Source organism: Lactuca sativa, chromosome 2 (assembly GCF_002870075.4).
Source record: "Lactuca sativa cultivar Salinas chromosome 2, Lsat_Salinas_v11, whole genome shotgun sequence".
In the NCBI taxonomy this organism is placed as follows: Eukaryota; Viridiplantae; Streptophyta; class Magnoliopsida; order Asterales; family Asteraceae; genus Lactuca; species Lactuca sativa.
Window position 1 is genome coordinate 210,576,751 of NC_056624.2, and position 16,498 is coordinate 210,593,248.

Consider the following 16,498-nt stretch of genomic DNA (forward strand, 5'->3'; position numbering starts at 1 on the left):
TGATAAAATCATTATCTTACTATAATCTAAGATAACATAAATAGTAATTACACTTTAATCAGAATAACGTAGATGCTAATATTTTTCCACTATCACTTATAAATTTTAGTTCTCTTACTTTTAACTTTTATTGTTATATCTTCATTTTTTTATTGTTAGTTTTCATTGTTTTTGTTGTCTGTATAATATATACATGGTTATTTTCCCCCTAATTTAAGTTTTATGGTTATTATATGTTTTTTATTACGTTATGTATATTCTATATTATGGATTAGATGTTTCATATACAAGAGACCATCCAATGTTGGCTCGTGTTTGTCTTATACGTACCAGAGCAATCTTCATATTATAGGGTTGAGACTCGATTATCAACATCTTATCTCTCCTTTAATCCATTCTGAATATTATTGGTGTATAATAAATTAATGATCGTTTTTTAAACATATAAGGCTATAAGTGAACATTCCTACATTCAACGAAAACATTTGAAAAAAACAATGTCACAAAAAAGTTACCTAAGAAAGGGTATTTTGGTCTATTCATTTTGATTTTCAATTTTATATAACTAAAGTTTTATAAACACTGAACAAAATAAATTTAAACCTTGAAAAATAAAATGTATTCTAGTGTATTAATTTTTTTTATAATATTTCTAACTTAAAATTCACAAACACGGACAAAATGAACTCAAATCTATAAAGAAAACCTCCTCAGACCCACTAACTCAATATATTTTTCCAATCTCGTATGGTTCTTTAAATTTCATAAAGAAAAACTTCAAAGACCCTATACACGCTTTAAATCTCTACATTTGAATTTTTGAACTTTTGATCATAAATAAACCAGTTGCCTTTGAAAATCATGACAAATTTGATGCGTCATAAGCCGCACAACCATACATTTATTAGCCGGACAAACAATATCTATTAAAAAATCATTATTTGATAATGTTGAATAGCATATCTTAAATAAATATTTTACAAGATTGTTGCAATATCCTTCTCCTTTTATATCAAGCGTGTTATCACTTCAGTTATTGATGAATCTCAAACAACTTTCATCAATAGTAGAATTATCTGGGATGACCATATGATTATAAATGAGCTAATCTCATGGGCTAAGAAGTGAAGAAAAATATGTCCTTTTTTTTATAGTGGATTTCGAAAAAGCTTTTGGCTCTATTAATTGAGAATATTTAGATTCAATTATGTTGCAGATGGGTTTTGGAGTGAAATGGAGAGCTTGGATCAGGGAGTGCCTCTTCTCTTCCCGTGCTCCATTCTTATAAATGGTTCTCCAACTCTTGAATTCAACATCTCAAAAGGTGTTCGACAAAGCAACCAACTATCCACATTCCTTTTTATAATTTCCATGAAATGTCTGAATATCATAATGAAAAGTACATGTAAGAAGTCTCTTTTTAAGGGGTTAAAACGTCATTGAATGGGTCAACTATCTCCCACTTATTCTACATCGATGATGTGATTTTCATGGGGGAATGATCTTCTAGTAATCTCAAAAACATGACCCACATTCTTCGTTGCTTTCATGCTTCTTCGAAGCTGAAAGTAAATTTTAACAAGTTAAAGGTTTATGGTGTTGGCAATTCCGATAATGATCTTCGTTGGAATGCTAAACACCTTGGGTGTGAACCGGATTCCCTTCATTTCACCTTTTTGGGCGTCCCAGTAGGAGCAAATATCAATTAAAAGAGAAATTGGAGGCCTAATATCGAGTGGGTCAAAGCTAGGCTCTCATTTTGGAAAGCCAATTCTTTTTCGTTTGGGGTAGACTCACCTTGGTGAAATCAATTTTAGGTAGCCTCCTCCTCTATTATTTCTCCATATTTAATTCCCCAAAATGCATAATTGATTTATTAGAGAAAATATGTAGAAGATTCCTATGGGATGGGAATGAAGAGAAGAGAAAATTACATTGGGTGGCTTGGGACATAGTTCTTGCACCCAAAGAATCTAGAGGTCTTGGATTCGGCTCTTTGTTGGCTTTAAGTCAATCTCTTTTTGGAAAATTCATTTGGAGACTAAAGAGAAATATACATTCACTTTGGATCCAAAGTATAATCAATATTCATAATATTTTCAGGGAGCTTTTGTGTACTCTTTCAAAAAAAAGCTTTTGCAGGTACTTGGTCTAAAATCACCAATGTTTTGGTGGATTTGACCAAGAAAGGAATTGCCCATGAAAATCTATTTTCTTGTTACATTGGAGCTGGCGTGCATACACTATTATGGAATGATATTTGGCTACACGACGAAACTCTTGCATATCAATTTCATACCCTATATGATATCGATAAACGCAAATTGACGTTGGTATCAGAAAGGATCACAATTAACAGTTTTCAAGGTCGCTAGAAAAGAAGGCTAATTAGAGAAAATGTAGGTAGAGAATTGGATCGACTTCTGTTAGAGGTGAAAGACATCATTTTGTGTCCGAAGCGTGATCATTGGAACTTCAAATTTTCCACATATGATATTTATTAGGTACACATTCTTAGATATATGATTGAACTGAACATCACTCGTTCCTCTTCTACGAAATTCGTGTGGATAAAGATTGCCCTGATTAAAGTTATTTGCTTCGTCTGGAGGGATATCATGGGCGTATTCCTACTCTTACTGCCCTTAAATCTAAGGGTATATCAGTCCAATCCACCACTTGCGCCATGTGTGACAGAGATGAAGAAACTGCCAATCATTTGATGGTCATGTGTCCGTTGAGGTGCTCAATTGGACCCTAAATTGGTGTTGTGCATTGAACTTGAGTTTTTCAAAGGTAGAAAATGATGTTAATTTTGATGTTTCTAGGGGACAGTGCCTGAAAAAGAAGAAAAATCTCAATTGGACCCTAAATTGGTGTTGTGCATTGAACTTGAGTTTTTCAAAGGTAGAAAATGATGTTAATTTAGTTATGATTGTTTTTTTAGACGGGTGAAATACATGGATAACATTGAAAATTGTACTTATGTGATGGATATGTAATTCACTTAATTGTCATTTGATGTTTTTTCCTTTCATTTGTTTAGATCCTTTCCGGATTGAGTTAATAAACTTGCCAGTTGTTTTGGTGTTTGTTGTTTTTTCCTTTCATTCGTCTAGATCCTTTCCGAATTTAGTTAATACACTTGTTTCCAAAAAAAACTAGCATACTGATTATCCATATTATGAACGTGTTCGACAGTACTAGCTGGTAACGTTTTGTTAAATACTAAATGAGGTAGTTTTTGGATTTGGAGCGTTTTGTTTAAACTAAACTCTATGCCTATGGTGTCAAATGGGACATTTTATTCAAAATGGACTATTTTGTTAAATGTTAAAAGTTAGAAGCTCCCAAATGTTTTATGCCGGACACATATTTTTTGCTTTATATTTATTATGCCAAGTTTTAAACAAAACATGTTGGCTAGTTGTAGTGATGCCTATTGTTCGAATATAAACACCTTTTTTTTAGTTATAAATAATGTTTTATGCATGGGTCATAAACCTTATCTATTTTAGATCCAAGCTAAAGCCCGCCTACCAAACATCATATCCAAGTAGGCCTGACAATTCTCGACACGACCCACGATACGATCCACGACACGACACGAAAATAAACGAGTTTGGGTTATCAATCCGTTTACTAAACATGTCATATATGAGTTTCTCAAAAAATATATAGGTTGACCTGCCAACCCTTTTAGAATTTTAATAAAAAAATTTATATATTTTAAATGTATTAAGTATTATACAACATACATTTTATACTTATACTAGGATAGAATACGAAATACCATTGACCATTTGACTCGTGGGTAACCATCTGCTGATTTGCATTGCAACACGTTTGACGTTTGTCGTAAATAATCTCAGTATCTCACAAGAAAGGCGGCGTGAACGACTAAATCATTATCGAACGACGTCAACGCCTGCGATTTAATTTATCTATGTTTGTATTAATGTTTTAGTTTGAACATGATTCCATGAATGTTTTTAATTTTCATTTGGATGTTTAAAACTTAAGTTTTTAAAATTCAGATATGTTTGCATCAAAAATTTATTCATGTTTAATTATCAATTTTATTTATGGAATTTGACACACGATAACACGAACCCACAAGCTTAAATCTGACCCATAAGCCTCCTAACCTGTGAACCCGTATAAATAACTATGTTAACGAGTCATTTATGAGTTTATGTTTTAAACCTGTCAACACGTGACCTGTATAGTTAAATGGGTCGTATTCGGGTTAGTATATTTTGATTCGCTAACCCGAACACGACATGATTGATAGGGCTATATCCAAGCTTCTAAACCAAGTATACTCTCTTTAACTTTTTTTTTTTTTTTTTTTACAAACTTAATTGAATTTTAAATTTTATTAAAATTTTTGTCCAAATGTTTTATAGTTTTTCCACAATATCTTTTACAATCGTGTTTTTATATATTTTAAAACTTATTAGGTTTTTGCTTATAAAATTAACTTTTACAATTTTTTTTACTACTTAGATTTTTACAAAATAATTTTTATTGAATTATTTTTTATAAAACTATTTTTTTAAGAATTTTTTACGTATTTGTTTTTGTTTGCATGTTTTTTTAGATTTTTTTTCATAAAATTGTAATCTAGTTTTTTTTTTCTTTACATATTTGTTTTCATGAATATAAAGTTGTAACAATGTATAAAACTTCGATTTCTTATACATTTATGTTTGTACAAATAAAAAATACATTCTTATATATAATTAAACTTAATTTATTATAAATTATATTTTACTTATTATACATACACAAAATTTCTTTATTACCCATCTCATGAAATCTATATAATTGTTTTAACACTATATCTTAAAATAATATAAAGCTATAAAGTATAAACTATCAAACAAATAAATTAGTTAATGAGTGGAAAAAAGTCAAAGTGAATTCCAAAAGAAATGTCGATTCAAAGCCGAAGACAAGCAAGCGACCTTTCAAACACCGTATTCAGGCGGGCTCTGCACGTCAATCTCTTTACTGCATCCCTCCTCTGATTCTTATGCCGCCCGGCAATAACTTTAACCGTCGTCTCCTGACCACCACCTTCCGACACCGGGAACATTTGCGACGGAGCACGACGTCCCTGTCTCTCCCTTATCGCGCTCATCTCCATCTCCGGCAAAAACTTCACAGGCCCAAACATAAACATCCTCCGCCTGGACTTGGAAGACATCGACGTCAGCGAAGTGATGTTCATTTTCTTCACCGACGTCGAGAACGACGCGGATCGCATCGGGATCGCGTGCTTGACTGCAGGTGGGTCAGGCAACCTCGACGATGGCGATCTAACAAGTGTAAAGTGATCATCGTTGCCTTCACCAACCAAACCAGGAATAACTTTACCGCAGAACACAATGTCTACAGTTTCAGGCGGATTTGACAGAGTGTGGAAGAACTCGAATAGTTCTTGGCCAGATGAAGTTCTAGGGCTGCTGTGGGTGGAACTGGCGTTGGCGTTGGCGTTGTCGTACATTTGAAGGTCACGAAGGGAGAAGGCGTCGTCGTTTTCGTCATTAATGTCATTGAATTTGTTATCGACTTTGATCTCTATTGTTTCAGGATTCATGATCTTAATTAAGCTCCAGAAAGAAGATTCAGTAAAAATAGTTAGAAAGAAGTGATGAAGATGAATAAGGGTTGGATCATGGAAGGTGTGTAGTATATAGGAGACGTGATTTGGGAAGAATTAACGTCGGTGCAACGACATCTAGAAACATAGGAATGGGAAGTCATTTGCCAGCGTCTCATGACTTGGTGGTATACATAAGTAATAATAGGACAATTTTATATATATCAGGTTATTTAAAAAATTTAAAACTTTATTTGTTGCAATGTATTACTAGTAAATTTGATTAAGTTACATGAACGATCAATTAATACTTTTCAATGCTTACTAATATGACAATTTTATTTCTTCTTATTCAATAATATATCATTACTTTCTTAATTATATTTAAGCTTTAAATATTTGTTTTATCATTACTAATTTCTTTTATTAAATATATAATAATGTTTCATTTGTTAAATATTATGCTGATAATGACTATATATTTTAACATTTTTTATAAAAATAAAGTAGTAATTTATATTTTATATATTTCAAATAAATGCACGGCATAATTTTATTTAAATATTTAGGTGTAATATATATATATATATATATATATATATATATATATATATATATATATATATATATATATATATATATATATATATATATATATATATATATATATATATAAGGAAGGGTTATTTGGAAAACAAAAAAAACCTTAAAAATCATAAGAATGCATAAAAAAATACTTAAAGGTCACAAACTTTTTTTTTAAAATTTTTTTTATGAAAAAATCGCTACTTTTTTTAACAAAATTGCTGAAAAAAATAAAAAATCAATTTTCTTTTTTTTTTTTTTTATAAAAAATGTTTTTTTTTTTTTTCAAAATTTTTTCAGTGAATCTATAGTAAAAGTAGTGATTTTTTCATAAAAAAATTCAACAAAAAGTTTTGTGTTCTCTAAGTATTTTTTTTTATATATTTTTTATGATTTTTAGGGTTTTTTTTTAGGATTTTTTGTTTTTCATAGAACCTAAACCTATATATATATATATATATATATATATATATATATATATATATATATATATATATATATATATATATATATATATATATATATATATATATATATATATATATAAGTTAACTTAAAAGAAACTAGTAAAAATGATTAAAAATTGGAGAAAATTTAATTGATGATTAAAATTAGTATTTTTCAAATTGGAAACGTTGAGTATTAAAGATAATATAAGAGCATCTATAGATCATTTTTAGAGTTTTTTAAATACGAAAGTTTCCAACATTTTAACAAGTTATATGGAGAGTCTTTCAATGAGCTTGTTCATTACAAACTCTATGATAAAGTTTTTCTTAACAAAATAATACTATTATATTTATATATTTTATCTTTGATTCATATTGTGAGAACACAAAAAACATATCAAAAAGCGTTTTTTTTATAATGATTGTTTATACAACTTTTTAGGTTGATGATTTGACGATTTTTATAGGGTATTATTATATATACCTCCTTATTCATATAAAAAATCAAACATTAAGGAATATACAAAGGTTCAGACACTTACATAGGGTAAACCAAATAATTAGGGTACGTATAGAGTTAACTTTTTTATAATGGATATTTATAAAATTTTTAGGCTGATGATTTGACAATAACTGAACACCAAAAAAACACCAAAATATTAAATGAAGAATCCTTTTTGTTACAAATGCTTTAAGGTTTTAAATTTTTGGAAAATGACTCAGGAGGGTAACTAACTGTTAAGTTTGTTCACATTTAATCATTTTTTTTGTATACAATATACCATCAAACTTCTTGTTTGTGTTCACCAATCACCATAACCCTTTTGACCGACTATCACAAAAGAGTTATGGTGAACACAAACAACAAGTTCAATAATATATTGCGTACAAAAAGGTAAAAAACCAAATATGAACATAATCAACAATTGGTTACCCTACTAGTCATTTTCCCTTTACTCATTTACAGAAAATCCCACACCATTTCATGCTCATATTAATGACTTTATGAGATTCATTCTTGCTTTTCTTCAAAACATAACCCACGAAAGAACATTATTCATACATGTACAACTTTGTAATGAACTTGAATATTTATTAGAGGAATCTTGATTGAGCATGTGCATTTCATGACTATATTTACATTTCCAATCAAATGATTTATTTTATCATGGATTCTAGACAAGTCTACAAACGAGTGGAATCATAAGTGTTGTGATTTTTTAGTTTACTTGGCTTTAAGATTGAATTCACGGGATAAGATTCAACATCAATATGTACATGATAATGCAACTTTTGCAAACAAAACACTATAATATACCGTGGGCTAAACATTTATCATGATAAAGATACCTCCCATACATAATCATATCATTTTGCAGAGAGCTGTTGACAGATAACCACAGTAGGCATAACACAGACCATGTTTTGATCAAGCTACCCCTCCGAAACACTTCATGTACGTTATGACCTAAGAAGGTTACAATCTTTGATGCTTTTGCAACTTTAATTTCATTTAACTTATTGGGAAAATGACTCAGGAGGATAACCGATTGTTGATTTTGTTTGTATTTGGTTAATTTCCTTTTTTGTATGCAATATACCATCAAATTTGTTGTTTGTGTTCACCATAACCCTTTTGATTGACTATCACATGTGATCAAAGAGATGATCAAAGAAAGAAAAGGGTAAGGGGATGGTTGGGATGGGTGTTGAGTGATCATTTTTATTTTAAAATAATAAAAATAATATATTAAATTTACAACAATGACAAATGTGTACAAATGGTCCTTTTGGAAAGAAAATAAAATGTTATTATAGAAAGGATAAAACTGTCATTTTACCCAACTTAACGAAAGCCTCTTAATGACCATTAGAAATAGGGATTAAATCCATAGCTAAACCACCAAATAAGAACTTTTTTTGCTAGTAACTATTTTTTGGACCTTACCTAAAGAAATCGACAAACCACATGAACAATTTCTACAGTTTTGTCTTTATCTAATTTAAAGTTAATCATACAAAACACAAAAACACGGAAAATCCGACAAACATATGTTAAAATTGTGCGGATTTTGTGTCGAATCTTGAAACACGACATGATATGACTTGATGCCATGTTTTTCACACCTAACACAAACACAAATTCAAACTTCAATTTTGTCTCAATTGTGTTTTATGTTGTGTATTTTTATCGTGTTGTGTCATGAATTATCATTACCTAATTACAACAAAAAGACCTTAATTTGTTTGAATACAGTCCAACATACATGAAAGCGAAGAAAAAACCATATCTATAAAAATAAAAAAATCTTCAAAATAACATGGATAAACACAAATATATAACATGGTAAAATTTAGGACTATATATAAAAACAAATAAATAAATTAATTGGTAGGAAAATTATTTTATAAAAACAAGTACGCCAAAAGAAAAGTTATAAAAAATATATAAAAGAGGTTGTTTATTGTTAAAATAATACGTATTAAATATACTAATCACTTGATACTAAAAATATCTATTGTGAAGAAATATTACTAAATTATAAAAAGAATAAAAGAATAGAAAAATCCTCCTATAATTGTGTAAGACTAACTGTAAGAAAGAAGGTGTTCTAGAAGGGTTGAATGTGACTTGAGTGGTTTACCCGGCAATGCAATCGAAGTTTCAGAAGATTTGGCTGTAAATCAGACTCTCAAACGCTTTCTCCTTCATAATCTAATTATAACGTGAATCTTAAAAGTATTGAATTTCTTGGGAGTTTGAAAATATACTGTTTTTGCATATTTTTAGAGCATATAAAATAAGCATAAATCAATTCCGAAGCTGGGTTTAATTTTTAAAGAAAAAAGATATATCATACCAAAATTTCAATATTTCATACAGTTCAAAAAATACTTATCATATACCAAAATTTTAATATTTCATCGAGTTCAAGAAATACTTACACGATTATACCAATCAAATTTTCGGTGTTTAAGGACACAACTTAATAAGTTGGTCATATGTTCATCATGATTCATAATTCATTATAGACAAATAATTTTCAAGAAAATTAACTAGATTTAAGTCAACTAATCAAAGTTTAGATTTTAAAGGACTAAATAAAAAATTTAATTGATTTAATTAGTTAATTTGTCATTAAACTCTTAAAATGATTGATCAACAATAAATTACATATTCACACGATATTTAGTGATTTACATATGATTGTTAATGATTAAGGTTAAGCTAATACTCATTATGGTTTATGTTACGTAAAAAACTTATTTTATATTTCTATTTATATGATGTTATATCCTCGTTATAATAAACAATCCATTATTTTTCATGATATAAAAACTTTAGGTTAAAACTTTGCTACTGACCACAACCTGTAGCCGCCACCCTCCACCTCCAACGACCTTCTCTAATAATCGTTGGATGTGTCTTCATTATGCTCAACATTTTTCCTTTTCCTAGTTCTCCTCCTAAATAATAATATAGAGTAAATTACACGAATGATCCCTATGGTTTGGGATAATTTGTACGCTTGGTCCATAACTTATTTTTTTAACTCGGAAGGTCCCTACTATTTGTTTTTGTTACACACTTGGTTCCTACTATTTGTTTTTGTTACACGTTTGATCTCTATCTTACCTAAAAATACTATTATTTAAATAGGAAAAAATGATGAGGTATGTAAGTAAGGTGAGTGGGGTGGGGTTGTGGGTGTGTTTATTTAAATAAATAAAAAATTAAGAAAAAAATAGTCTTTTTAGGTAAGACGGGGACCAAACGCGTAACAAAAACAAGCAGTATGGACCTTTCGAGTTAAAAAAATAAGTTAGGGACCAAACATGCAAATTACCCTAAACCATAGGGACTATTCGTGTAATTTACTCAATAATATAGCCATTGACACTAACCAAGAACTCATTCTTCGACTTCTTCTACAACATCATCTGCTTCTGCCTCCTCTTTGAATAACCCCTGCCCCCGAGCCTTTAGTTTCCTCATCGCATGGATTCTTCTTCTCTAGATCTCTTTTCTGAGTCAACCTCTTCCAATGTTGTTGTTGTATCCCTCTGATATCACATTTTCTGTCAGATAGCCTCTAAGGCATACCCCTAGAAGTGAATAAGAAGCAAAGCACGACTCATCATAGAACAAACCATGTCTAACAAGGTCCGATTACGCCTCTCAGCCACACCATTTAACTGTGGTGTCCTAGGAGGAGTTAATTTTGAGAATATCCCACACTCTTTTAGATAGTCGTTGAACTCGATACTAAGATACTCTCCGCCTCTATCGGATCTAAGTATCTTTATCTTCCTGCCCAATTGATTCTCGACTTCATTTTTAAACTCTTTGAACTTTTCAAAGGTTTATGACTTATGTTTGATCAAGTAGATATAGCATATCTGCTATAATCATCAGTGAAAGTCACATAGAATCGATTAGCATCCCTTGTGGTTGATCTGAAGGGTCCACACACGTCAGTATGTATGAGGTCTAACAAACATTCACCTCTTTCACAAGATCCCGTGAAAGGTGATTTTGTCATCTTTCCTAAAAGACAAGATTCAAACATATCATCTGATTTTAGGTCAAATGATTCCAACACTCTATCCTTTTGGAGTTGGACTATGCGTTTCTTGTTAATGTGTCCAAGACGACAATGCCATAAGCACTCCTTGTCTATACTATTAGACAAGTCAATATTAAACACACTATTACCTAAGTTATCAACACAAGTCACTGTTTCATACACACCATCACAAGGTAAAGCTTCAAACACAAAAACACCATTCTTATAAACAGAAATATATCCATTCAAATCATTAAAAGAATACTTAAAACCTTGTCTGAATAATGCATTAAATGAAATAATGTTTCTCGTCATCTTATATGAATAGCAACAATTCAATAAATCTAATCTAACATCATTATTAAGCAAAAGTTGATAGACTCCAATCTTGGTCACTGGTGAAGACTTTCTGTTCCCCATGATCAATTTTATCCTCCCTCATTCCACATCCTCACTTTCTTTTAGCCCCTGCCAATCAGAACAGATGTGAAAACCACATCTTGTGTCAAGGACCCACGAACGAGAAGATAATGAGTTATTAGAAGAAATAGTGTAAATACCTGCTGAAGATGGCTTTACTTTGCCATTTTTGATATCTTGCAAATATTTTGGGAAATTTCGTTTCTAGTGCCCTTTGTCATTGCAGTAAAAGCAATCGGATTCTTTTGGGTCGGAAACATGGGGAATGATAGCATTGGGCTTGGCCTTTGGGCCACCACTAGATGACCCAGCTTGGACCTTTCCCTTCCGGTTTTGCTTAGGAGGACCTTTCCTTTTTTTTTTTTTTCCATTTTCCCTGTCCAATAGCCAAGACAGGGGCACTAGCAGGAGTGGAGGCTATACTTTACCCTTCATTCCTGCCTCTGCTATCTGCAACAAGTTATTCAATTGGGCCAATGTCTGCTCGGTGTTGTTCAAATGGTAAGTTAGGATGAACTGACCATTACAATCGGGTAATGAGTTCAAGACCATGTCAATGGCCAACTTCTCATGAAAGTGTATGTTGAGCTTGACCAAACTCTCTATGTAGCGTTGCATTCTTTGCAAATGACTAACAACCGAGTCACCATCCTTCATCTTGCAAGCCATGAGTGATTTGACTACCTTGAACTTTCTTGACGAGCTCGCTTATGGTACTTTTCCATAAGGTCCTTGTTCATCTCAAAAGGCCAGTAGTCCTCATAGTACCTCTGCAGTTCTGGGGACATGGTTGCAACCATGATGCATGCCACTTTGGTGGCATCATCATAGTGCTTCTTGTAGGCATCATATTCTTTGGGAGCGGCTTTGGATTCATCAATTTCTTTGAGCTCCTTTTCAAGGACATACTCTTTGTCCTCAAAACGAAGTGCCATTTTGATGTTGTGCATCCAATCGTTATAGTTTGAGCCATCCATAACGACTTTGGAGAAAATGTTGAGCAAAAAGAATTTGTGGTTGGAGGATGATGAAGCAGAAGTGTTTCCAGGAGTAGACATCTGAAACGAAAGATAGTTTTAGTTAGATTTCAAGATACCTCAATATAATAACCCAAAGATACAATATTAAGGTTAGGATCCAACTATGATGATTCACAACTTAGAAATCGGATGCCGAGATCCAAGTGTAAATTTCATAAAGGTAGGTGAATGACGATTCACCAATTCCACCATAGGATGAAATGAAGTGAAATTCCTAATTCTTTTGAGATACATTGAAACTATTCAATGACATGTTTTAATCTCAGATTATGCTCTTCTATTTGTGACTGGGATACCAAGGATCACAAACAAGATGTGAATAACCATGCAAATGTGCTTGGTAACCTCATTGTCTTTATCATTATCTATTGATGTGCTGGTAAACAACACATGCTCCATCAAAATGATAATTATGAGATACCCATTACTACTCTTTATTAGTGCCTATTAGTGTGCTGGTTAACCACACACGCTCTACTAACGACCAATAAAGCATAATGTGCAATTTCATGGGTTAACATACTTTTCAAATTTTTCCTAAAGTAGCTAGAGTTGGGATTTTGTAAAATAATGTTCTAGTACTTCATTAAAACATTATACTTTTAATGAGATTTACTTATCCTATCAAATCCGTTTTGCTAACAACCCTCCACTAATCAAGGAAGTGGTGGGTGAGAGTGGACACCCATTCAACTTCCATTTTATAGGCCGTTTCTTTATACCCCCTTATAGAATAGCTTCGTGAATGAGACATATATACTAGCGATTTGATTGACCAACTCTTATACATATATAATATTTAACTTTTAATTATAATATATATATATATATATATATATATATATATATATATATATATATATAACTTTTTAAAACTTTAGGGTTTATATAAAATTTTCGAAAATTAAACCATTAATATTTAAATTTAAAATAAACCAAGAAACTAGATTTAATAATTATCTATTAATTAGCTTTTAATTAATTTATTAAATCTTATAAGGATTATCTAATCAAATTAAACAATTAATTTAATCCTAATCCATATCCCTCTAGATTTCGAAAATTAGGGTATAGGATAATTTATTTATTTTTCTCGATTATCCAATTAAGCAATAATTATCCAAAATAAAATAAAATCCTAATATTAAAAGCAAATTTCAAAATTCAAGGGAGGAGGCTAGGTTATTTTTCAAAACCCTAACCCTAGTTTCGATTAAGGTTCATGGAGGCTAGGGTTTTTCAAAAACCCCTTTGAACCAAAAACCCTAAAAACGATAAACATAGCCTTTTAGGGTTTAATAGCTATAAACCCTAATTTGTAATTCAACTATTATACCTATTCAATTTAAAACAAAACCAACTCTAATACCATTGATGAGTTTTAGGTATAACAAATAAACTAGAAAAACAATTCTTAAGTTCACATGCAACCTACTTTGGATCTACGTTTTAACTATTAAACATATAACTTTGAATTGCAAAACAAGAACCCTAAGGAGAGAGGCTATTTTCGAAAACAACAAATTAGGGTTTAGAGTTACATACCTTTCAATTGTTATAGAAAACAATTGGTAATCCTTTTGATCTTGATCTTCTTGGAAGCCTAGCACCACAATTATAATGCCTCTAATGGAATCACACCCAAGAGCTAGCAAGAAGGAAACTTGTGAGGAGAGAGGTTAGGGTATGAAATTTTGGCCTAGGGTTTCTTCAAAATAAGGAGTGTCAATTCTGGGAGCAAGGAGGCTCCTTATATAGCTGAGGTATCTAGGGTTTAAGGAAAACCATAATGTTCCTTTGCTTAGGGCCTAATCTTATCCAAAGGCCTTATCTAAGCCCCTTGGACGAAATCATTAGGGTTTCCCCTATAGATTTCGTCCACCCTTTCTAAGGAGGTTCTGAAACCTTCCACTCAACAATTTGATAATTACAAACTAGTCCCTGCACTTTATAATTAATACAATTAACCCCAAAATCAATTATAATTAATTTCCGAGTAACTATTAATTAAACATTATGATTTCTAATTAATATATTAACCTTTTAACATATTAAAAAATAATTTATATTTATTTATTAATCTTATAATAAATCAACATCTCTCATCTCATAATTTCCTTGTCCAGTTGTTAGGTTTTAGGGCAACCCAAAAGAATTGTGCTGCTATCAGTTCAAGTACGTACCAATTATCGTTATGAGCTTAGACACCTAACCCAACAGTCAGTATGTTCTAGACCAAGGTCCGATGCCGGGCGGGGCCCGAGGAATGTTTATGTTTCCGGACTACGGTTCGATGTCGGGTGGTACCTGAGGAATGTATGCATGCTTAGTTATACTTGTCATCTGTGTGATACTTGTGTGTTCCTGGTTAGGGAAATGAGTGTGGGCGGGGGCCCGTATCTCACCACTAGCTAAGTATGGACGGGGTTCTATATCTCATCGTTAGCAAAGTAGGGTGGGGCCCATGATAGGCGAGGCATTAGGACTAGAACATGTAGTACTGTGTATGATTCAGTATGTACTAGTATGATTATATGTTATTGTTTGTATGTGTATAGCGGGTGAGGCCCAGAGACAGGCGAGGCTTGGTAGAAACATATATGTATACCGAGCAGGGCTTGATGCCAGGCGGGGCCTGGTGCCGGACATTGTCCGATGTCGGGCGGGGCCCGAGGAAGGGACAGGGCCCAATTTATGTGATTATGTGTATGGTATGTGGTAGCTTGGGGAGACTCACTAAGCTTCATGCTTACAGTTTTCAGTTTTGGTTTCAGGTAATTTCGTTAGCAAGAGGAAGAGCTCGGGATGACTGCATCGCACACACCATGATTTTAGCCTGTGATAAATTTAAAACTTGAAAAACCAAAAATCTCAATATCGAACCAAAAATCTAAAATCTCAAACATTAAAATCAAACCACATCAAATCGGAAAACCTGACCCTTAAATATGAAAACTCTCTTGCATAAATCGAGTGAAAATTATGTATAAATTGAGCAGATCTGTGAGTGAGGGTGTAGGAGAGTGGGCTAGAGACAGTTATTGATGAAAATAGAAGGTTCACCAGAAGGAATAACTATCGAAAATGAGTTTAAACATGGTGGTGGCGAAGTTCAGTGGTAATGGCAACATTCATTTGTGATGAGGGAGTCGGTGGCTTGCGGTGGTGGATTGGACAGTAGTGGCTTGGAAAACCTAGCCCACTCCTGAATCCTATTGACGAAGTTAGTGGATTGCGAGGAAGATGGTGGCGGTTTAGAGGCGACAGTGGTGGATTGGAGGCAATGATGACGATTGACTTCAAGGGGGAGGCAAGGTTCTCAGATGAAAGTGGTGAAAGATGAAGGGATGAGTTAGGGTACCTCTAGAGTTCCTCATTCTCTTAGTCTATTTTCCGAGCTCTGTTAACCCACCACCGATCATCTCCCAGAAAACCCAACCAAAACCACAACCACCAGTGGGTGGAGACGATGATGGTGAGCGGTGATTGGCCAATGAGTTAATGATCTATGTTTTCCATCTTATCGAGTCTGTATGTGTGTGTGCTTATGGGTTCCTCTCCCTGATCATTAACAGTGAAGAAGTGGTTGATGGGTTGGGGAAAATGAAGGGCTGAGAGCTTTATTATTATTTATTAATTGAAAATTATAATAAAAAAATCAAATTAATTGAAAAAGAAAAACATAAGGGTATTATGATAATTTCAAATCTGGCACAGACTAAGTTCGCAACAAAATTGTTTTAGGGATGAAGCATGGAAAATTAAATCAAACAAAAAATGATCCGATTTAATTTTTAAAAATAAAACTAAACGTGCTGTTAGCACCGG

General features: G+C 32.2%; 1 protein-coding gene across 1 annotated transcript; it reads right to left on the reverse strand.

The window, feature by feature from the left end:
- Positions 1–4,367: 4,367 nt before the first annotated feature.
- Positions 4,368–5,878, reverse strand: LOC111888281 (uncharacterized). The gene has a single exon (XM_023884426.3). It carries the CDS (start codon positions 5,603–5,605, stop codon positions 4,946–4,948), a length of 660 nt encoding a protein of 219 aa, XP_023740194.1. The 5' UTR covers positions 5,606–5,878; the 3' UTR covers positions 4,368–4,945.
- Between the last annotated feature and the right edge of the window lie 10,620 nt (positions 5,879–16,498).

Coding starts and splice junctions, on each gene's coding strand:
- LOC111888281 (XM_023884426.3), bottom strand. CDS start 5,605: ATGAATCCTGAAACAATAGAGATCAAAGTCGATAACAAATTCAATGAC.